General features: G+C 41.7%; 1 protein-coding gene across 1 annotated transcript in view; it reads left to right on the top strand.

The window, feature by feature from the left end:
* The window catches only part of SSPN (sarcospan), a 29,650-nt gene extending 16,040 nt beyond the window's left edge, over positions 1-13,610 (top strand). Inside the window, exons 2-3 of the mRNA XM_007423319.4 lie at positions 1,685-1,771; positions 7,421-13,610. Coding sequence (XP_007423381.1) covers positions 1,685-1,771; positions 7,421-7,783 — 450 coding nt within the window. The 3' untranslated portion in view covers positions 7,784-13,610. The remainder of the gene's footprint in view (positions 1-1,684; positions 1,772-7,420) is intronic.
* Positions 13,611-24,304: the final 10,694 nt, after the last annotated feature.

Consider the following 24,304-nt stretch of genomic DNA (forward strand, 5'->3'; position numbering starts at 1 on the left):
CACATTGAACCCAGTAGGACATTTTTGCAAATAATCTATGTTTTATGCTGCTGAATGAAGTATGATTAACTTGGCATTGCACTAACGCATTTCCTCATTTTTTTCTACTCCAGTTGGTTTTTATTTATTTTGTCCTTTATAATCAGCGTGGACTCCAGAGGGCTGACTCCCATACAACAATATTAAAACCAAGACAACAATATAATAATAATACATTATAGTAATACAAACAATATACTTGTATCATGGCTCAAGTGCTCTTCAGAAAAGCTGTTTTTATTAGTTTCGAGAAGACTGTTAGGAATGGATGATCTGACCTTATTGGGGAGGATGTTCCATAACAACAGGAAAACCAACATGTTTTGCTACAAAACCTGTCCCCTTAACATGTCTGTAAATAGGATATGGTTAAGAGAATTTATCAGGTAGCATATTCCAGATGAGTTGACTCCATGCAGGGGTTCATAAAAAGAACATAAGTATTGGCCAAAAGAAAGACACACAGTATACTGGAATCACTTTCAACATCTCCTATTAATCTTAGAGGTGGATATTCATTCATTCATGATGGACTGTAATCTTGGCCCTGGGAATAGGCATGAAGAGCTATTAAGGGAGGAGGACATTCAGAAAAGTTTGTACAGTGTTGGGAAAGAAGGAAGCATGTGACAGAAATTCAAAATAGCCCTGCCTTGATTTGGGTTGTAAGATTATAAGATGCGCTAGTGAGAAATTCTGACAGGCTTTCAAGATTCTCCTATGAATCTTGAGCATTCCTGAAACCTCTGCTGCTCCTATTTCTGGATCTGGCCTACTTTGAAAGGCTGAGAGTAGGGTCAGATGCAGAGAGGAGAGTGAATCAATTTCCTCCCACATTGGTGAGCTTTGAAAAAGGGCTGGTTGTGTAAAGCACATTGTTATCATAGACAGAAAGGGGAACCTGCAGAAAAGCCCTCCAAAGGGGGGGTGTCTAGTGCAGCGTTTCTCCACCGTGGCAACTTTAAGATGGGTGGACTTCAACTCCCAGAATTCCCCAGCCAGCCATGCTGGCTGGGGAATTCTGGGAGTTGAAGTCCACCCATCTTAAAGTTGCCACGGTGGAGAAACACTGGTCTAGTGCCTGATGGCATGTTCAGCATCAATTGAAGACCATATGCCCCAGACCCTCTGAACTGTGAGGTCAAAGTCTGGAGTCTTGATATGAACTGGATTTTGTGGTATATGGTTGCTGTGCTAATTTTGTATCAGTTTTCTTTTGTTTCCTGCAACTGGCACAAATGTGTAGCTTATTCAGTTGTGTATTTCGGTATGATATTTTACTATGTTAATGTTTGGAGAGACTGTGGAAGAACTGTGTGATAGGGAAACTGGTGATGATGATGATGACGATGATGATGATGCACTTGGACACAATGGGAATGGACAGAATTTCTCATCAATTACAAAAAGTTGCACTACCTTTGTAATATAAACATATATTACAACAATATCTATTTTAGATTCTTGGGAAGGATCCAGTAGTCAAAAGTACCAAACGAATTATCAGATAGACTCTATGATAATGATGGTGTACATCAAGGTTCTGATCTCCTGAACTGGTAATGGGAGGTTTTGGCCTGGCAATGTCTTCTTCTCTGTCTGCTCCAGTCTTAAATTTCAATTTATTCATCTTTCTTCTCTTCAGGTCTGTGTGGTTGCCATCACTGGATTTGTGATGCTTTGTATTTCTTACCAGCCGGATGAGAAGACCTGCATTCAGTTCGTCATCAAGGTGTGTGGCTTTGTTTTCTTTATTTAGCCAAGTTGTAATTATTCAGCTGAAACAAGGTTAGAGGAGTAGGTTCCAGAGATCTAGGAGTATAGATCCAGGTATCTTTCCTATTCAGAGGTGTCTGCAGGGTCTGGTGAAAAAAATCAAGATGGCGACTGCAGCGGTGTGACTGAAGTTCTGCCTGTTTTTTATGTGTGTTGTGCCTGCATTAAAACAATGCACATAAAATACAATGTACATAAAAAAAACAAGCAGTTGCAATCACATGTTAGAGCTGCCATCTTGACTTTTTTGACCAGATCCTATGGACACGACTGTTCCCATTATCCCTTAGTTCTTTCCCCATATCTAGCTAAAAGTGTAGATGCAATATATCTACCAACAGGAACAGACATTTCAAAACCAACATTTTCACTGGGCCTTGGTGCCCCACATTTTATTGTTTCTGCTAGTAACTACTCATTGCTACGACGTTTTCTTACCAAAAGTCACTTCTGATAATATGTTGTCAGCCCAACAAGGTAGACAAGACTAAGAAACCAGTGCCATACAGGTCAGAACTACTTTTATTGTAAGAGCTATAGTAAAAGAAACTTTTAAGTCTGAATGTGCTTCCCCTTCCCTCACTTCATTTACGTGCAAACTAAGGAGGAGCTTGCTGAGATGTTTTGTCACATTGTCTTCTTGGCCTGTGTTCAAGCCCCTCTTATCTGACTGTTGCCTTGGTAGCAGCTCTTCCTCCTGTCCTTTAAGACTACATCTATATGTGGCCTCTACATATGTGCACATATCAAACTATAATCTAGATTCACTTTTAATTTTCTAGCAAAAGAAGAATGTTTAAGACACCATTTACAGTTCAACCCTCCCCTCTCCTCCCCAGCATTTCTCTCAAGCAATGGAAAACTGCACACCAAATCAAGAGCCTTTCCTTGTTTTCTGTTCTGATATCTATATTTTCTGGATTTACTGCTGGCCTATCATGTGGCTTATTGGAGGATATCTTCTCAGGATTACCTTGTGCTTCTTCTGAAACAGGAGGATCCTCCTAGCCCATTCTCCTCACTTGGACATGTGGACCAATGCTCTATCCCTCCCAGCATTTAGACCTTGCAGTAAACATTAGAGTAATCATTTTTACGCCAAAGCTCATATGATTCTCATTGTCTTTAAGGAAATGGCTTTGTATATCCATTTCAAAGTGCCCGATGACCCAAATTCTGCATGCCAGAGGCATGATTTTTGTGTAATTACAACATTGAATAAGAACATAAGAACTGTGGTGGTAGCTCAGACCACAGCTTTATTTAATCAAACATCTTTTTCCCCCATGGTAGTCCGTGACATGTCTTTGAAAAGTTCGTAACTGGAGTGTGAAGACAATCCTTGACATTCCCTGGTGGCTAAACCTGGAAGTTCTACAAAGCTATCGTGACAAACAACCATTGGCAGAATTGTCTGCCATGAAAAGGAACAGAGAGACTAGTGTTCAAATAGACAGTTGGCATCTCACTGGAATCAGATTGCTGGCATCTTGCAGGGTGATCAAATTACAGGGTGGTCCAACAGTGTCACTTCTGAGTCCCCGTGGTGACCGTTTGAGAATGGATTAGAAGGGAGTTAGGATTGGGCTAAACTGCAGAGAAGAAGATTAAAATTCTCTACTTCCCTTCGCACCCTATTTGAGTAGGAGGGAGTGTTAGCTGTTCAGCATGGAGACGCTGCTCAAGTAGTCACTCAACAATCAGGTTTAGCTAGTGTTGGGTTGAATATTTGTCTCATGCTTCATAGAACTATTTGTTCCCTATGGAAGTGGGATATTCAGCTGCTTTTAGGAATGGGGAAATGAATGTTTCAAAACTTTCCAAGAAGGATAGAAATGCCTTAGTTTAAATAAGGGAACTAAAGAGATTTCTTTGCCCTTTCCCCTATTTTTAAAAAGCCATTGCAGCAAGAAAAAGAATTTCAAAATCCTTAGCAATCGCATCTAAGCTTAAGGATGCCAATCTCACCAAACCTTTGCCCAATGTTCAATCCCCCAAATTCCAGAAATTAAAGTAAGATAAAAGTTTGGATTAACTTTATCCTAAGCATGATGTTCACGTCGTCACAGCTTGCATTTCTTTATATATGCCTAATATCACCTTCAAAGCAATCAAGAAATGAAGACTTTAGAATGCTGTGAGTCAGATCTTCTAATTGGGTTGCCCAACAGATGAAGCTGATTACTGGTACCAAAATAGCTGCTGCTGCTTTTTTTAAAAAAATAACAGCCTTCCCAGAATTGTCTGCCCTCCTTTGGAGTTCAGTTCCCATCTCCCTTTTTGTACTGGTTGGACTTGATGAAAAGTGTAGCCCAGTGTTTCTCAACCTTGGCCACTTTAAGATGGGTGGACTTCAACTCCCAGAATTCCCCAGCCAGCATGGGAGTTGAAGTCCACACATCTTAAAGGGGCCAAGGTTGAGAAACACTGGTGTAGGCCAACCCATTTTGAAGGTACCAGGTTGGGGAAGGTATTTTTTACATGGAAAAAAAAATAGTCCTAGATCTCATTAATAAAACCATTAATTCTAAAGTAGAGCCCTTGCATTCTCAATAATTATAATTAACAATAGTTCCTAATAAAGTGTATGGTTATGGAACCAAAGTGTAATTAAAGCAGAAATATTTTAAAAAGAAGGGTTCCAATACTGCCATTACAGCTGCCTTGTCAGTTGGAGGGCATAGAGGTAGTCCTCATCTAACGACCGTTTGTTTAGTGACCATTCAAAGTTACAATGGTGCTGAACAAAGGGACTTACAACAAGTCCTCACGCTTACAACCGTCACAGCACCCCTGCAGTCACATGATCGTGATCTAGGTGCTTGGCAACCAGCTTGCACTTACGATTGTTGTGGCATCCTGGGGTCATGTGATCGCCATTTGTGATCTTCCCAGCCAGCTTCCGGCAAGCAAAACGAATGGGGAACCGAGTGATTCGCTTAATGGCCATGCTGATTTGCTTAATGACTGCTGTAAAAAAAGGTCATAAAATCGAGCACAACTCATTTAACAAATGCCCCACTTAACAATAAATGTTCTGGTCCCTATTGTGGTTGTTAAGCGAGGACTACCTGTAATTGTCTATGTTACTGTGCTGTATGGACTTCTTAGTTTTTGTAGCATATCTTAAGCTGCTGGCATTTAGTCACAATCGTAATAAAAATATTTTCTACCCATCCTTCCATTCATCCATTCTAAGGTGACCAGTTTTTAAAGAGTAGTAAACCAGGACACATAAATAAATCCAAATATTTATTACTGCTGAGCCACAACTCAATTTCACAAGAGTCCCAGGCAGTATGGATATTAATATTTGGAAGGGCTTTTTGTAATGAAGCAGCTGTCAGTAATTCCAAAGACTTCTTGTTCCCTGTTATGTTCTTACTTTTCATACAAAATGGTTTCCAGGTCACACCAAGTTAATCATGACTAACAAGCAATAGATCCTATTGTTTGTGATCCAGGAAATGGAAAATGTAGCAGCTATTCTCTTCTGTCCCCGTTTCCAATTCCACCAGAAAGTACCTGCAGATTTGATGAATGAAAACCAAGGCAGTAGCAACAACAGAGACTGGCTATCTAATATTATTTCTATGACTACTGCTTTCTATGCTGCCGCTGCCTTCTGCTGCCAGATGTTGCTTTCTTCTGCTGCCTTGCAACCCAAGCCTTCTACTGCTGTTGGCCAGTCAGGGTAGGCTTCTGGAAACCGGGAAATTTCCCTGGTTTTCTAAACTCTGCCTGGTGTCCAGGACATTTCCCCTAGAACCAGAACAATATCAGCAAAACTAGCACATCTGGTCATATCTATCTATATCCATCCATCCACAAACTACTAGTTGCTTAACGTAGCATTATGCTTTTAGTTGCTCAGTTCTATTAAGGGATGAAGTTCCAGAGGCTTTGAAGAGAAAGATACCAACCAGGAAAATACTGCAGGAAGTGAAGGTTCTGTTTGCAGTTTCTTCTGTGTCCTCCCCAACCTCTTTTAGCTTCATTTTCCATTTATAAAACCTGCAAGAAAGCTAGTCACAGATTGACTCACATACTAGACAGAAGACAAATATATTCAGCTTAAGGATTTTATCAAGATGTACATGCTAAGAACATCAAGGTCGTCAAACTGCTTTTATATTGATAGCTCACGCTGTGACCACACAAAAAGGAGATCTCTTTATTTAAAGAAACAAGTGTCATCTTGCTGATGGAGACATAAAATGCTGACTATATAATACTGAAGAGAGAAAATTCCACCAACCACCCACGCAGAAATTTCTTATAATACTGAAAGTTTGGGCCATCAAGTGAAATTATATGATAATAGATTTTGGGGACAAGCAGAAGAAGGGAGTTTGAATCTAATCCATAATTCACACGTGAATTGACACCATGAGCTTAAATGGCTTTTTAAAAGATAGAGATCATTTAACCAGTAACCGTGAGAGTTCTGTGAAACTTTTCTATGTAGAGGTGATATACTTCTATATATTAATTATTGGAAGGCAAAGTATTGTTTATAGAGCTTTCAGGTCCACGTTCTGAGAGATTCCAGTAGATCACTGTGGGAAAGGCAGTGTTAAACAATTGGATGGGGCTTCAGCTTGTATCTTATACCACACTATTTTTAATACATAAAGAAACTCAAATAGGAATATCCAACACCTTAGTTAATTGATGGAAGTGTTTTAATAGACAAGAATCTCCCTATTGGTGCAGTCTAGTGTAACTGAAAGCAGATGCTAACCTGATGTTATTGGACTTCTGATACAAAAAATAGAAGATTAATTGACTGACGTAATTTTAATGGAGGAGGGAGCAGGGGTCTTTTTGTGTTTAGGAGAGGACAGGGCAAGCTAGATTCAGCCAAATCTAAATATGTGTATTTGGACACATTCAGAGTGTAGAAGATAGGCTGAGTTTAGAATCCAGGAATGCAAGAATAACTTAGACAATTGATACTTGTTACTGATGCCCTAATGCAGTGTTGTCCAAACTTGGCCACTTTAAGATGTGTGGGCTTCAACTCCCAGAATTCCCCAGCCAGCAGGGCTGGCTGGGGAATTCTGGGAGTTGAAGTCCACGCATCTTAAAGTGGCCAAGTTTGGACAACACTGCCCTAATGCATTCCAGGTTCCATCAAACACAAACTGCTGTTTTGAATCAGTTGACTCATTCACACTGCATTCAACTATGTACATAAGTAAATGTATGTATGTATGTATGTATGTGTATCATTTTGATTTATAAGAACACCCTAACTCAAAAAGCTAACACTGGATGGCGTGTAATTAAAAACAGTGCAATTCCTAGAAACAACCACCATTACCACCACTACAACAAAACCCCCGAAAGATATCATGTCACAGGGGGAAACACATATCACATATCACAAATAAAACAAACTACACATTCATGAGCTCTAGCAAGATGAAACGTGTAGGACATTCCTGGCAAGAGATTAAGGTGGTTCTTGTGGGTCTATTCCAGGTTGCCCAAAATATAGCAAAAGTTTGCATATGCTGGGAGGCCGTTGAGAAGGCAGCTTTCATCAACCATGGAACATTCCTTGCAGTATACTCAGTTGGTTCCTGTGCTTCCGTTCTAGGTCGCCTACTTCATCCTGAGTGCCTTGAGTCTGAACGTCTGTGTGTTAGCCATGGCTTTTGCTGCCTATTGCTATTCTCAGATCATCCAGTTCACCTGTGAACCCATCTCTGAATCAGTTTGCCACTGCAAACTAGACACAACGGATCCCCTCAGCAGAACCTTCACATACCAGAGTGACTGCAGCTTCATCACCCAGACCTTCTACCTTTTCTTGCTGGTCCAGCTCATCCTTAACCTCCTTGCGGCCATAATGGGATTTGCGGCATGTTTTGTGATGTGGAAAGATAGATATCAAGTATTTTATGTAGGTACCCGGATGCAGTCACGAACAACCCCAGGAGGCCAACAACAGAAAGTATAAGGAAAGAGTAGAAGGGTCTCAAGAAAAGCCACAAAATATGCCTTTCTCCAAAAGGGGTGACTCTTTTTAAAACAGGAGAGGAAGAGAGACAAGAAACATCTGGATATATGTGTTCATATATATCAAGAGAACTATATTATGGTGCATTTCTATGAAAATCGTTGCCAAACCTTCTTGCCACAGACCCCCAATGTGCCACAGAATTAAGCATCCTGCAATTTTGGTGCTAGAGCAGGACTGTGAGCATTCCCTGGAAGTGCATTGGGAAGACATTGAAAAGGAGATGTCACCTCTCAGCATTCTCTTGCACATTCCCACTTCTTGCATTTTGGGGTAGCTAGTGTGCCTAAATTCCAATTTAAGATACAGTTAGAACCAGATTAGGGTGGTCATGATTTAGTCCAATGCATTTCCTTCTAGGGAAGAGCAGTAGATCACAGAGGTAAATGTGGCCCGCACTACACTAAATGAAATGGAATATAATATGGGGACCAAAGGCAAGTAGATGCAGAAAAAAAATTAAGGCCCCGTGTTTCTAGAAATCCTTTCCTCTCTAATATACTTTGTGTGAATACACATGTGCACACACAACCACACATGATTTTAGATTCATAAGACTGCAAAGAAAACACCCCAGTTTTCTTAACAGGTTGGTTGTTTGGTTTTCTTGCATGGGTTGTTTTGAATAACATGCATATGTTGCTGAGAGCAAATTTCATGATTAGCTGCCAGGGCTTTGCAAGCTTCAGACCTCACATGTGCAGGGCATCTCTTTTCTGTTCATTACAGCAGCCCAATTTTTTTCAGGCTTCTGTGCAAGTCTGAAAAAAAGAAGATGCTGCTTTAAAGAGTTGCATTAAGGGTGGACTTTTTGAAGCAGCTGCATCTTCTTTTCAGGCAGAGGCTTAAAACATGTCAGAGAGTGTTCATGTGGGTTCTGGAGTGCTTCTTCTGAATCATTCTTGAAGTGTGTGCAGTCCTGTTATATCCAATAATAGACATGCCATCCTGATGTGTTTGACTACTATTGTACATAGCCACACCATCTGCTCCTCCACCCAGGAGGAGATTATATTCTGCTATTGCTAGTCATATAATCCAGCTCTGTCATTTGTAATTAATAATAACACTGACCTAAAATAAGGACACACAAGGAGCTCTTTTAAATCAGATCATCTTTCCTAGTCCAACATCCCAATAATGGTCAACCAGATATCCTGAAGAGGTTTACAAGCAGGACATGAAGGCAACAGTCATCTCCTTTGGCTGATGTTCACCGACAGCCAGCGTTCAGAGGCCTCCCATTCTGAATCTGGCATATAATCTTCATATCTAGCAATCACTGACAGTTTTATCTGCCAGCATCTCTCCTTAAAGACTTAGCCTAATACCTAATATAATTTGAGGTACATATTGAAATCTTGTTCTCTAGTTTCAATCTCTGATAACTGAAGTCCAGGCAATCACCCCAGATTCTCCTGTTATGCGAGAGGACAGAGTTGCTCTGTCCCTTTGTCCATACCATAGATAATTTTATGAAATAGCATGTTGCCTCATTTGCTTGTCTTCCTTCTATGCTACCAAGACCTCCTAATTTCTCTTTATAAGCCTTTCCAGCTTCACACACATCATCAGTAGAGCTCTCTGGCCAGATATGCAACACAGCACAACAGTTGAGGGTTCATAAGCTTAGCTGGTGAGGGAGCAGGCATCTTCCCTGGATGCACACCTCCATGTTATCTAAGGCAAGCAAAGAGATAAATCCAAAAGCATTGTCTCTCCTCCTCCTCCTAGTTAACAACTTTGTGCACTCTCTTCCTGAAAATTTCCTCCACTGTCACACCAAGACATCTTAAAACTTTGTATCAGTTCGTATTACATCACAGGATGAAAGGCTACAGAAAACAAGGAGAGGCATCTGTCATGGGGGCTCAAATGATAAAAGGAGGGCTGTCCATTCTGATGCATTCTCATCTCCAAGGTTGTGTCTTGAATTTACTTTGAGGAAAATTCACATTAAACTTTTTACCAACTTTGTACCTTTCAACACTGTCCCCTGAAATGTTTGCCTCACTTTGGGATAACTGTGTTGTGACAAGGGAGCCCAAGGCTCATGTTTTTGACTTTCTCCACTGCAGAAGCCATAAACGTCCTCAGCATCTAAATCTGCTTAATCCCAAATTGCACTCAGTGAGACTTAACACTGTGATCTTAGTCCCATTTGACTGGAAACAAGTCCCACTCTTGATGTCCATCCTGAAGAATGATAATTAGGTTTGCAGGCTGCCTTCCTACCCATTTCTAAAGAAGTTCTCTTAACTGTGTTGTGGATCCAGCTGAGAGGCCTCATTGTTGACTTCCATGGTAAACTTTTCCATCATGAGGTGTGGCCTTCAAGCTAAGAAGGGTGTAACTGAAACTTGGGACAGTGCAGACAAATACCAGTTTTCGTAGCTGGATATGGAATAGAAAAGATGACAAAAGATGTACCTCAGGAGAACATGAAACGAGCTGGACTCAGGCAACAATGCTCTCAAAAATGCATCAAGAGTCACACAACCTGTTTTGGGGGTCAGTGCCCCACCATGCCCCATCAGCTTTTCTGAACAGGGGAATCCAAAGAAGAACTTCACTGTCAGATAACAGGCCCCAAATCTTCCCCACAAGCCTAAGCCATAAAACCAAACAAACATAATGTTCTGTGCTGCGGGATCTTCCTGTCGGTGTGACAGCTGAGGGAGGCAGCAGCCTCGCCCTAGCGGCATTTGCCAGAGATCACCACCCTTTTGGACTCTGCCTTCACATGATCGCCATTGGCAGCCTGCCCGCTCTGCGTGGGAAGCTCTTTGGAGCTCTGCTTGAATAGCTGAGTGGCAGTCAAACACCGCGTGTGCCAGCCTTGCTTCTCTCCAACATATGAACGCTGTCGATCTTTCCTTGGAGTGGCTGGAGAGGATATTTACCCATTTGCTTAGAAAAGCTTCGTGCTTTTTGTTCTATATTTACAACCAGGCTGTCAGCTTCACCCCTTTCCCTTGCAGCGCCGCCATTCTCAGTCCTGTCTACATGCTTCTGTTCGGAATGTGTTTTTAAATACTAGTAAGAGGGTGGGAATGGAGGGGGGTGGAAGGGGGTCCGCTGAGGAACAACCGTTAAAGGCTGCTCAAATGTAAAAATGCCTTTCCAAACGCTCTGTTTATGCTTGTGGCTTTTTAATTGGTTATAATGTTCATTCTGTGTGTGCATACAATATGCAACTGGCCAAACACTCTCTTCCTTCTCTCTCTCTCTCCCTCTCCTTCCCTCCCTCCCTCCCTCCCTCCCTTCCTTCCTTCCTTCCTTCCTTCCTTCCTTCCTTCCTTCCTTTCTCTCTCTCTCTCTCTTCCTCTCTCCTTCCTTCCTTCCTTCCTCCCTCCCTCCCTCCCTCCCTCCCTCCCTCCCTCCCTCCCTTCCTTCCTTCCTTCCTTCCTTCCTTCCTTCCTTCCTTCCTTCCTTTCTCTCTCTCTCTCTCTTCCTCTCTCCTTCCTTCCTTCCTTCCTTCCTCCCTTCCTTCCTCCCTTCCTTTCTCTCTCTCTCTCTTCCTCTCTCCTTCCTTCCTTCCTCCCTCCCACCCATCCATCCTTACTTTCTCTCTCTCTCTCTCTTCCTCTCTCCTTCCTTCCTTCCTCCCTCCCTCCCTCCCTCCCTCCCTCCCTTCCTTCCTTCCTTCCTTCCTTCCTTCCTTCCTTCCTTCCTTTCTCTCTCTCTCTCTCTCTTCCTCTCTCCTTCCTTCCTTCCTTCCTTCCTTCCTTCCTTCCTTCCTTCCTTCCTTCCTTCCTTCCTTCCTTTTCTCTTTTCTTTTCTTTTCTTTTCTTTTCTTTCTCTATCCCTTTCTCTCTATCCCCCTCTCCTCCCTCCCTCCCTCCCTCCCTCTCCCTCTCAGCATTGGCCTTAACAATTATTGATAAAAATGAGATTGCAGAAGTTTGGGCTTTCCTGTTCTTTCAATACAAAAGGCAGCTAGAAGAGAATATTTGGTTTTCTTCGCCAAGAGAATCCAGAATCCTTTGCAACAGAAAGAATGCCAGCATAGATACAGCAGATAATTTGATGTGGAATCTCCGTAATACGCTCGTCCACTGTTTGTATTTCGTTGGGCAGTTGAAACTCGTGATAGGCTTCTGCCTGGATGTAGAAGGAAGTATAACGATGACGATGTTGCCCCTTTATTTTTTTTTCTAATATGCTTCGAATTATTGCTGCGTTCTCTCTTTCATCCCTCTTCTCCTCCTCCTGACATTTGCCAAATAGCATGATGTGAGGCTAAAAGACAAAGTGATGGCTGAAGAGAACTGAGACCATCTTCAGGTTGTCAGGAAAGACCATGCTGGGAAATAGCTACTGTGGGAGGGGAAGATGTCAAGAAAGTTAAGAGGGTGGCTGCAACCGTGCCATCAAAGCCTTGTTACTCTTTTACCTAATTCAGGACCCTCTGCGGGGAGTTAAATCAGTTGGTCCTGTCCCAAAGTTTTAGTCTAAATCCTTGCCAACAGCACAAAAGAAGAGGTCTTCCCACAGATTCCTCAGATGCTGCAGCCCCTGTTAGTCTGTGCCTTGTGCTGGGAGTTGAGAGAGACAACCAGGCTCCGTCTCGTGCAATGTTGCACTTTCCACTTTGAAGGCCATCGGCCCTCTATTCTAACACAAACGGTACATCGGTAACAGGAGACTTTTCTGATCATCAGAGACTTGAGGTGCCGCATCCCCATTGCTGGAGCAACATAGGGACAAGGCTATAACTGCTTCCCAGGCCGTTAGTTGTTAGCTGTATGCCAGAGCTGTGGGGATTGCAGGCAAATGAACAGGATGTGCAGGCAAATTTTCTTGGAGAGAAGAAAGAAGGGAAGAGAATGTACCTCTGAAATGCATACAGAACAACCCTCTCCATCTTGGTGCCCTGTCTTAATACTTGGTGGCCTACTGGCTGCTTGAGGGAACCTTCAGGCACAGGCACTGTCGTCTCCAATGAGGGAAATAGGGTGGGATTCCAGGAGAGAGGAAGTGAGGGATTCTTTGATTCTTGGAGAGTTTTGGCTGGGTGCCCCTTCCCCAGGACACAGGAATCTGAAGAAAGGAGATTCCATGAGACAAGGCCCGATGATGTGAGGCCAAAGCCTAGAAAACCCTGGAAGAATGGGACCTAGTAAAGTAAAGTTATGGAATATTTATTTAGTTGCATTAAGAATTATTTCACTTCTGTCCAATGCCACACGCTTGATTTTGAGTGACCCACTTCAATCTTTTTTCTTTGTTCCTGGTTTGCTTCAACCAATTACAGATTACAGGTAGTTCTCAATTTACAACTGCAATTGGGACCGGAACTTCTGTCGTTAAGTGATGTGGCTGTTAAGTGAGTCATGCCCGATTTTACAACCTTTTTTGCTGCAATAGTTAAGTGAATCACATGGTCATTAAGCGAATCCAGCTTCCCCCATTGACTTTGCTTGTTGGAAGACCCCTGGGAAGGTCGCAAATAGCAATCACATGATCCAGCATGCTGCAACTGTCGTAAATACATGCCGGTTGCCAAGTGCCTGAGTTTTGATCATGTGACAGCAGGGATTCTGTGATGGTCGTAAGCACGAGGATTGGTTGTAAGTCACTTTTTTCAGCGCAGTCATAACTTTGAAAGGACGTTAAACAAATAGTCATAAGTTGAGGACTACCTGTAGTGAGTGGAATACAAACCTATTCAGTTTCGTGTAATTGGTAGTTGCTGAACTATTTTTTCAGATAACACCCACTTTGTTGCTTTTATTTCAAATAAAAATCCTTCTTTTCTTGAGTATTCCAGTGTTGAGCCTCATAACTGGTTCAGAGGGGAAAATTGGAGCCAAACTGTTTGGTGGGCAACAGGAATTTTCCATTCAGTGCTAAGGTGAGGGAGTCTCACCTTGGGTAGACTATTTTACCTGGGGAAATAACCTCACTAAGCAATCCTGGGATTTGGGTATAGAGATGTTTGGATGAAGACCCCAGGAAAAGGTCTGGTAGGCTGGTGTAGGTGCTGGAATAGACCCTTCATACTTCCTTCCTACCCCTGCTACAGACATTAGCTCTCATAAAGCCTAGCCCTGAAGCAGACTGTGAGAGTTGAGTTCAATATAGCTAGATAGCATCAGGTTGGGAGTAGAGACAAGTAGAACATCTTAGATGATGACCATCAGGAAGTTGTTCATTGTGTTGATATATGTGATATAGATCTGTAATGTATATCCATTGGCAAATGGGGGTGTGATTTATTTTTGTCTCCATAAAAACAGATTGCACCCGTTTGCCAATGAATATCAATTATTTGTGTTATTCTCCAGAGATTCATTTATACAGAATTCCACTGATAAAAACTACCATTTTCTGATCGTGAACTATTGTTGCAAGTTGCCTATCCCACACAATTGAATTTAAGCAATTTCTTGTATGATCCACGGCCTTATGTCTTTTTAGTTCTACACTAATACTGGAAGATGTGCCAAATCTATATCGATTATAATAGCTTTTCTTGTTCACATAAGAGCTACTGTTTATGCCTTTGAGGCAGAAAATATATGAAGTACTTCAATCATTTTTAAAGTAATGTTAGCTATTGTGTTTCATTTACTAGCACAACCCTTTCATTTTCTGCTGGGTTGTCGGAATTTGCGAAGAGTTATTAAGATAACTTTAAAATCACTGGCCATGTAGATTCAGCACATGAGGAATTTCTTGCCAATCATAAGAAACATCTTTGCTGTCATATTTTTTTTCTCGACAGTAGAAAGACTCCAGATTCACTTCAAAATCTTATTTTGGACAAGATAGAGGGATGACTTTTTATAAAGTTGCTTTACCATCTTGATAAATAAGGGAAAGTATAAAATATTTGTGCACTAGAACTGCTCGGTCCTTTGGTCACTGAATCTTAAATATATCAAAGAATAACCCAGCTACATGGCAAGTAGCTTATCTTGACTGATCTCAAAAGGCTAAGAAAGGTCAATCCTACCTAATCTTTGAATGGGGGAATATCAGGAAATACCAAGGTTTTTGATCTTTATTTTTTACTAGACAACCTGTGACTCTGGGTCATAGTTTCAGAGATACTTCCTTACCTAAACAAAGAAACATAATGATCATGGGCAGGCAAAAAAAATAGTGGGAGCAGGAGCGACTTCCAACTTGCTGCCAGCCTCCCCATTGAATTTCCTTGTGGGAAGCTGGCAGGGAGTGTCAGAAATCTCCCTCCCTCCCTCCCATAATATAGGCTTGTGCCATCTGCCCTCCCCTCATGTCCCCCAGGAGAGCCTCGGTGAAGCCTCTTCCTCCTCCTCTGCTGACCTGTGGAACTCCCTGCCACGTTGCTGGGGGGAGGTGGAACAAAGGGAGCTGTGGACCATGAGGAAAACTGCACCCCTACTCCCCATTCTGGCATGTCCCCAAGGGCCCCTCCCTTGAGAGAGGCTTACCTGTCAACCACTGGTGCCCCCCAGCCAGCCCTACCTCACCAGCAGGCATCCAAGTCACTCCCTCATCCTTCCCTCAATGCCAACTGCTATCAAGAGATTTAAAATTTTGGCCTCGATTGCAAAGCAGCCAATTGCTCCTTGCCTGTCAGGCCTTGGCTGCCAGCCAGTTGGGCACAAGGGCCAGAGGGAGGGGGGAAAGAGGTTGGGGATACTCCCATGATGATCATGTGACCTGGGCTGACTGCAGCGGCATGGCAGTACAGCAGTGCTGAAGTGCCCATGAATTTCCCAAATTTCAATCCCAAGGGAGTCATGGGTCCCGGATTTTGGATGCATTCTGTAAGTTAGCCCATTTGAGGTACCTTGGTTCAAAAATTGTTGCCCTATGTTGCACAGTTTCACCCAGTTAAAGGGTACAGACAGAGTTTTCGTAGTATATAGATTTTTTTTTTTTTTGAGGCTGGGAGTGGAGTGTCTTGCAAATGCTTAAGTCATCCAGTTTGCCTCTTCAAACCCCAGAAGCTCCCCCTTCCTAAAATGGACTCTAGCCTTGCCCACTTTGGGAACATCTGGAGAACATCCTCAAGCCAATGGAAATTGCATACTCTTGGACCAAAGTGTGGTCTTGCTCTGCCAGGTCTTTAAAAGTCAGTATGTCTAAGCAGTTGGGCAGGAATACAGATGGCCATAAGGAAGAACCACACAATTTGACTGATCATCCTCAATTATATTCATGCTTTGTCATGAACTTCCTGATGCTCATCCCAAGAACTTCATACCTCTGTTCTTCTCTGACTGCAGCCTCCTGTTGTCATTGTAGCTGATTCATCCCACCAGCAACCTCATACTTGTCCTCTGAATTCACTCACTTCTTCCGCCCCCCCCCTTTCTCTTGCATTTCACTTAACCTCCACACAAATTGCAGAAATGGTTCAAAAGAAAAAGGAAAGAACTAGATCAGATGGGATTTTTTTGTTTATTTTCATTTCATTTGGTTGACTTCTACTCAGGTTTTATGGATGTCCTTCTGTTTCTAATGTCAACTGGACTTTTCCCTAGCTGTAGCATTTTCCACGAATTCGTCTGGATTGCCTTCTCTTATTCTCCTTTAAGAAGACCTTGCAAAACAAAGTTCAGATCTTATGCATTGTAAATAAAAGCCTGCCTCCTACCCTTTTGGCCTTCAAAAGGCAGTAAACACTTGGCTTTTTCCTCAGACTTTAGGGCTGTGGTGACTGGAGCTGTGGTGTTGGATATTTGCATAAATTCTTCAAATAAATAAATAAATCATTGAAAAAAGCAATAAATGTGACAGACCAGAGTCTTCTGGTCTAGGTGAGTTCAGACATCAGGGGGTGGCTCTCATTAGTGAATGCTTCTTAATAGTAGTAGTAGTAGTAGTAGTAGTAGTAGTAATAATAATAATAATAATAATAATAATAATAATAATAATAATAATGGATGTGGAGGTGGTGGTGGAGGTGGCGGAGGAGGAGGAGGAGAAGAGGAAGAAGAGGAAGAGGAAGAGGAAGAAGAAGAAGAAGAAGAAGAAGAAGAAGAAGAAGAAGAAGAAGAAGAAGAAGAAGAAGAAGAAGAAGTCAACATTTTAGTGAGCAGGATAAGCTGGAACTCATATGGATAAATGAAATTAGACTTGCACATTTATAAACTCTATTTTTCCCAAGCAAAGCACCCTTGAAAGAATAAAAATAAAACATTATGTGAAATACTGTATGCCAAATAAGCTCCCAGCTCTTGCAGTCTAAAGAGCGAGTGGAAAAGATTGAAGCAGGGAAGCATTCCTGGTTCCTTGCTGTGCAAGAGATATATTGCTAGTTTGGAATACCTGCCAGAATTCATAAAGCAACATGTCATGTCATTACGTCACAGAGCCCAGGATACTGGAAGAGCTGTGGTCCCGCTTTTGCCAAGTCTTAGGAACTTTGTTGGTGACAGCTCACTGGGGAAACCAAAGGGAGAAAATGCTTGCAAGACCTCATGCTTTTCTGCCTTCATCCTGTCACAAACCACCTATGGACATTTCCGTTGCTCTTGGGGTGACATTTATCAACCAGCTGCCAAGGTGTCAGTTACCTAAGATGAAAAGCTATTTTTCTTTTCACTGAAATTTTCCTGACTCTGTCACTTAGTTACTGAATAATGAGCATTTTCTACCAAGAATGAGAGAGAAATATCCAGCATAATTAGATTTCTGTGACAATGTTTTCCTTATTTCCTAAATTATGTAGGTTGCTTCAACTGATCTTGCTGGGATTACACACATTCCAGAGAAAGATAAATTTCTGGTAGGGATCAGAAAGGAGCTCTAGGTTTAGGAAACCTTGTCCATAACCCCAGCACAATACAGCAATATATATGGAAATGATAGATTCCTATTCCCTGATGCTTAAAGACCATGTTGGCTGAAGACTGGAGTTGGAGAAGATATGGTAGAAAAAAAGAAGTGAGAATACAATGGAACTGGTAGTAAATATGGAGAAGCCTAGATAAGACAGTAAACTTTGCTGAAGACATAATCTGTGAGGAAAGGCCCAAGGAAGATAAAATGAAGCAGGCTGGCAGAGAAGGCTATTTGGGGCCACTGGTAATCAAAGAGGAATCTAGTTCAAAATTAGTGGGAAATTCCTTATGTACTTCTGTGTGTTTTTTAACACTGTAGTAGTAGTATATTTAGTTGATTAGTCAGTTGACCATGTCAAAGCATGAGCATCAGCTACAGTAAGATACAACAAAAAGAAATAAAAGTGAGGTACAATAAAATAAGATAAAATAGATTACGGTGAAATAAAATAAAGTATAGTAAGGTAAGATAAAGTAAGGAGAAAAAGGATAAAATAGCATAAGATAAAATAGAGTGCAGAGATATATAATGAGACAAATATTAACATTTGAAAACAGTATGTGCTTAGATGAATTCATCACCTTTGCATGCAACCCCAATGCTTTCTATAAAATGTGTTTTCTTTTGCACAGCCCTAACTATAAATTTAACAGTTCTAGTGATTGCATATTTTTTGTGCCCTGAGGAAATAAGATAATCTTTTGTTAGAGTCCCAATATATGGTTCTGTCAAGTAGTGTCTGTAAGTACTGAGCCTTTACTGAGGCATATCATTGACAGTTGAACAGGATGTGTCCAATGTCTTCTATTTCTGATGCTCCACAAATACATATTCTCTCAGAATATGGCACTTAGTGGAATCGTCCGTATTTGACCATAGAATCTAACTGTTCGAATCTTGCTCTGGTAAGAGCTATCCTATGGTATTGAGTCAAACCCATTGTCAAGTATTTTTCTGTTTGGAAGGACATTTTATTTTTGGCCAGCCATTTCAACGACCTGGTGTTTGCAAGTGACTCAATATTGGTTTGGGCATTAACATCCAGAACTCGTTGTTTGACTATTGCCTTGGCCTGATGTCCGGCCAAGAATAGATAATGTGTTGAGAAGCCAAGATGTGAGATGATTTGGAGAAGTTGATTGATCCATATGGTAGGTTGATCCACATGGATCAATCAACTTCTTGACACTGTTAATGGTCGAACATCTGATTTACGTTCAGAAGTTCTCCAGTTTAAGCCCTGCTATCTCTAGCTGATATAGAACATCTCATTTCTCCAGATAGCTAGCTAGATAGCTGACCTACAACTTGCAACAAAATGCTCAGAGCTGACATTTCCCACCCTGAGTTTTCCTGAGACTTTTGAGGAACAATTGCCAGTATGACAAGTTGGGATACAATTATCATTCTTTATCATTTTAAATTTATGTTAATTCCCAGATGAGGTTGTGTTTCTTTCTTTCTTTCTTTTCTTTAGAATCTGATATTCATTCTCACCCAATCACTAACTTCCTCTGCAAATGTCCTCAGTCTCCAAATTTATGTTCTCTTGGGAAATATGGGCTTAAGAGCACACATATGCCAAAGAAATGTTTAGTTCTGCTTAGCAATCCACTTGTACATTTGCCTTCCAAATATGGGGTGTGTGTGGGGGTATCCTTCTCATGCAACCAGGGAGCTGAATAAAATAGGTATTGCTGGACTTGGCTGTTATAAAGTACAGTCCATTTGCCCTGAAATAATTCCTAGTTAGAGCATCTTTGTCTCTTTGTCTCTGTGGTTGGTCTGTTGTATGGTGGAAGGCTGTACTGATACCTTTAATTGCTCCAAATTGACAACTATTTTTATTCCAGTATGCTCAGCTACCCTTCTCTTTTCTCATTTGCCATCAAGAATTTGCTCTTGTCAGTGACCTAAAGGTAGAAACCCAGTTTCTTTGACAGAAACTGGCAACTCTTATTTATAATCCATTTGTGAATTTGTGATGTTTGCATGCTTTACAACCATAAACCTACATTAGAATAGGACCAGGTGTTTAAAATCAAGGAGTTCCCGTGACTAACATCCCAAAATTGTTCCTTTCTTCCCTCTAAGAGCTGGAAATACTTTTGAGAGACAATGTCCCCTTTGGAAGAGAATGTGTTCAACCAGGCGAGCTTATGTGTGATGCAGGACTTAACATCACAGAATGCAGGAGAAAGAATTGTTTGTTTTGAAAGTAATCCATGGGAGGGTGGAGGAAAACTCTCTCTTCATTGGAAAGCTGACAGCAGACACAATTTGTTCTGTTAGAAAGAAAATGAAGCTTTATTCATGAAGATCTTGAGATCAGCTGTTTGTGAAAACAAGCAGATTTTCCCATATGCATTTCCCACAAGGCTGAAGTTCTGGCAAGTTTTTTTTTGGGGGGGGGTGTTTAAAAATCTCTTATCTATTTAGAATAGATTTATTACAAATCTGTTTCCAGTTATTCAAAACATCAATTTGATAAATGGAAAACAATAATATACAGATAGAATTATCTTGGTGTGGACCATTTCTAAATGAATATTATTGAGATCACCCCGAAGATGGAAAGAAAAACAAAACCTTGAAAACTGGCCAACTTAGGAGCTGGAATTGGTACTAAAGTTTCTCATGTCCCAGGTAGTTGTCATGGCCCCTGGAGGAGTCTAAAGGTCTGAGTAGTGCTTGTTTGCAAGGCAAGCTCTAACAGTCTGCAGAGTCATTGGTTATAGAATTCTTCCTGAATAAAACTCTGCCCTGCTCAAAACCACAGTGAAAAACAGGGTTTCCTCCATATCCACAGTCCAATGATGAGATTGTTTAGGCAGCTGGCCAGCTTTCATCTTAGGCCAAAATAACATGAGTCACCTCATTGACTGAGGAATGTTGGGGGAGGGGGTTGGAGAGCTGAGACATTGGGCTTGCCAGATCCTGTGGGCAGGGAAGGCTGCCAGACCCAAGTGTGGTAGGTCTCTTCTTGGAGGAGCAGGCTTCAGTGGCTACCAGTCATGATAGCTATCTATAGAGCTAGCTGTCAATGAGAAGAGGACAGAATATAGTATGCTTCTCTAGACCAGAAATTGGGGGAAGTAAATAGGAGAGGGTTATTGGGGCTGCTGGGAGCATTTGCTTGACTACTGTGGAGACCAGGATCCTTAATTTAGAAGGCCTGGGACTTAAACCTCTAGGTTCTTAAAATTGTGCTCCATACAAATTTTATACTCAAAGGGTTTTCTCTGAGAACTTGAGATCCTGGAAACTTGAGAAGCTTTTACAGGCTTTAAGCTATTTGGTGGTATTTCATTAAGTGACCAATCAAAACTAAGGCCTTTTCCCCATGGTTCAACTAAAGTGCTCTTCACCCATTCCTGAGATAGCAGAAAACTGTTGCATAAAATTTGCTGTCTCCATTGCCAATCCCTATCCAGCCTCTATAGGCTCGTGCTGGCTGGCTGCTGGATGGTGATGTCCTGATTTTAGGTGTACAGGTTGTGATAAGCAAAGCAAGGCGATTGGTGAAACCCTCTGGCTTTCCTGTCTTCCCACTTTCTCCAAGTGAATTGTTTCAAGAAAGAGAAGACATTCTTACATTCCCTTCCTCTGCTCTGAATTCTTGACCTATTTCTGCTTAGAAAGGAACATGTCTCCCCAGCAGAAGAAACCCATATGTAGAAGATGTCTGAAAACACAGAGATGTCCTTCAGGTCCATGAAGTGGTGGGCTGAACCTATGGTGACTTACAAGCAAAAGGAGTCCTGGGCTCCTCATGCTGGATGAGATCTGGATCAGGACATCAACATTCCCAGAAATGCTAAATATAGAGAAAGGCACATATTTTCTTTCCTTATCTCTTTATCTATTTAAGAAATGCAAGCAGTGCCCATTCTCTTCATGGAACCAGATCAAGACCCAGACCTTCTCAGGAAAGTTTTAGTCCTGCAAAGGAATAGATTTTCTTCCTTTTTCTTTCTTACCCTTTTAACATGTCAATTACCAATGTCCCTGTCTATCATTATGATGCCAGTACATACCCACGTGCCCACTCAACCCATTTGGCTGGAGATAGGCCAGCTTGTTCCAAATTAAAAAGAGAATGCTTTCCGTAATTACAGCCATATATTCCAACTGGAATGGCTGTCAACAAGACCTGTAGCAGAGAAGATGGACACACATCTACTAATTGTCTTCTGTTGTTTTGGAATTCTGCCCTCAAGTTCTTTTCATGGCTGATACCTGATTGTTCTGGTTCAAAATGGTTCCTGTGCTTAGACAACGGGTGCAGTGACAGCCTGAAGCTTATTAAGTTCATCATAAGGGCTTAATTTAGCCTTCTGTTCTCTGCTTTTCCCCATCCCACATGTCTCCTTGGTTTCTAATTTGCTTTATCCCTCTGTAAACACTGGTACAGCTTCACATTCTCATGAAAGGGATCCAGACTGGTAAAATGCTAGAAAGAAGTAACAGTCAAGGAACTGCATGGTTCCTCCCCAATTCAGAGAAATCCATTTCAGCAACCAACATATCACCTCTCTGACAGGTGATACTTCACTGTCATATTGTAGCATCTCATCAGTCCACTACACTGAACATCTCTACTTTGAGTTGCTATCACATGTAACAGCTTTTTCCCAGCTAGGCATCTCCAGGAATGTGGGCTGTAGCTCCTAGAACTCCTAAGAGTTCCAACTCCAAGAAAGCCATGTTAACCAGGAATTCTGAGAGTTGTGGTTCCATCCAGGGCACCAAAGTAGGGAAGTTGGTTTGGAGATTATGAACATGAACTAAAATAGCTCCATATCTAATTGCAACCCAGCCATTAACTGGGCAGCATTTGGCAAGATATTCTAACAACAGTCTTGGCAATTGCATCATCATCATCATCATCATCATCGTCATCAACTTGATCATTTCATAAGCAGCTTCAATGCTCTCTCAGAGTTCCCCATAGACTAGGGCAATAATATTTCCCACTGATGGGATTATGATTGCAAATATTGACATAGTTTGAGCACTGGGAATATTCTCTATAAATATTGTTGTCTTGTACCAGCCATATTCATTGCCTATGATCAGTGGGCAATAGAAGCTATCTTGAAAGTCTTACTGCTTTTGCTGATCTCACTATGAGTCAGAATACAAGGCAAAACATCCCTGCTGCTAGATATTTTCTAACTGCTTATTCCACCTGCAGTCTGGAAGGACTGCAGTGCAATTAGCTAAAACAACAACAACAACCCTGGCATCTCTGCAACCATCAGAAACAAGGTTCTCTTGTTGTCATGCATCTTGAGGAAGAGGCACATGCAAGCACATGATGCCCGCCTGTTGGATGGGAACTAGGGAGACTGGCCTTCTTTCTGTGCTGCTGCTTCTCAGTGAACTCCTCAAGGCAATTAGCCAACTCTGTTTGATGCAATCTATCTGTAGGAAAAACAGGCTGGGTGTATCCTCTGTTAGGACTAACCTGTAAACATGATATGATGTGATGTAGCAGGGCTCTGTATGACCATCATGATAGAAGAAGTGTCAAATGGTGAAGGAATAGAGCAAGTAGTAGCATAAGTAGGCTCTAGGTCAGTGTTTCTCAACGCTGGCAACTTTAAAATGTGTGAACATCATCTCCCAGAATTCACCAGCTAGCTGGTGAATTCTGGGAGTTGAAGTCCACACATTTTAAAGTTGCCAACGTTGAGAAACACTGCTCCAGGTTCAGGAGGAGAAGGAAAATAGGCCAGCTTGTTTGAAGATCCCCAGCAAAGCAACCATCTGGGATCTTTGTTAATGTGCCAACTGATAGTAGAAAGTAGCAATGTTCTGAATTATAGGCAACTGGCTGGGAATTATTATTCTAAATTTCTCATAGTGCTTTGGGACAGAGCTATGCTATGCTGACAAGGTCGTCATTTTTGCCTGAAATACCATGTACATTTTTGTCCATTGCTCTCCCTAAACAGGATTCAGAGAAATTGTAACAGGTTCAGAGAAGGGCAGGAAAGGGATCAGGGGACTAGAATCTAAGGGTCTTTCCCCACTGCTGAGTTGGAATGCTGTAAGTCAGCAGAAGAACTTTACCTGCCCATAATTTACAGCCCCATTGCCTATCTGTATCTTGTCTCAACTGCCTTTGTTCCCAATCACTTCCATTCATTCATTGCTCCAAGCTAATGGGTGACAAAGCCTAACAAATGCCACCATGACATATTTGTGCCAAGGATAAGGATAAGTGGGGAATAGCTGTAAGTCTTATAAAGGTCTGTTGAAGGAGTGGAGCATGTTTAGCCTTGAGAAAAGTTGACTGAATGGAGACTTGATAGTACTCTTCAAATATAAGAAGGTCAAGAGCTGTTGTCTGTTGTTCCAGTGTAGAACATGAAATAATGGATTTCACTTAACAGGAAAACAGGTTCCAACTGAAAGTTAGGGGGAAAAAAACTTCCTAACAGTAAGAACAATGTGACAATGGAAGCCATTACTCAGAAAGGCAGTAGGTTCCCCTTCATTGGATGTATTCAAGTTGGAGCTGACAGCCTTTGTGTCTGGGACACTTCAGTTCGGATTCCTGAAGAAATTGGTCTTGTTTGCTTCAGGGCACCACTCAAACTCTACAGTAGGCAGCAGAAGTAGATCCTGACATGATGCTGGGATTGTAGCACCTACCCAAAGATGCCATGT

Source organism: Python bivittatus, unplaced genomic scaffold (assembly GCF_059951505.1).
Source record: "Python bivittatus isolate LINGU-HERP-01145 unplaced genomic scaffold, Pbiv_v1 ctg000120_np1212, whole genome shotgun sequence".
NCBI lineage: Eukaryota > Metazoa > Chordata > Lepidosauria > Squamata > Pythonidae > Python > Python bivittatus.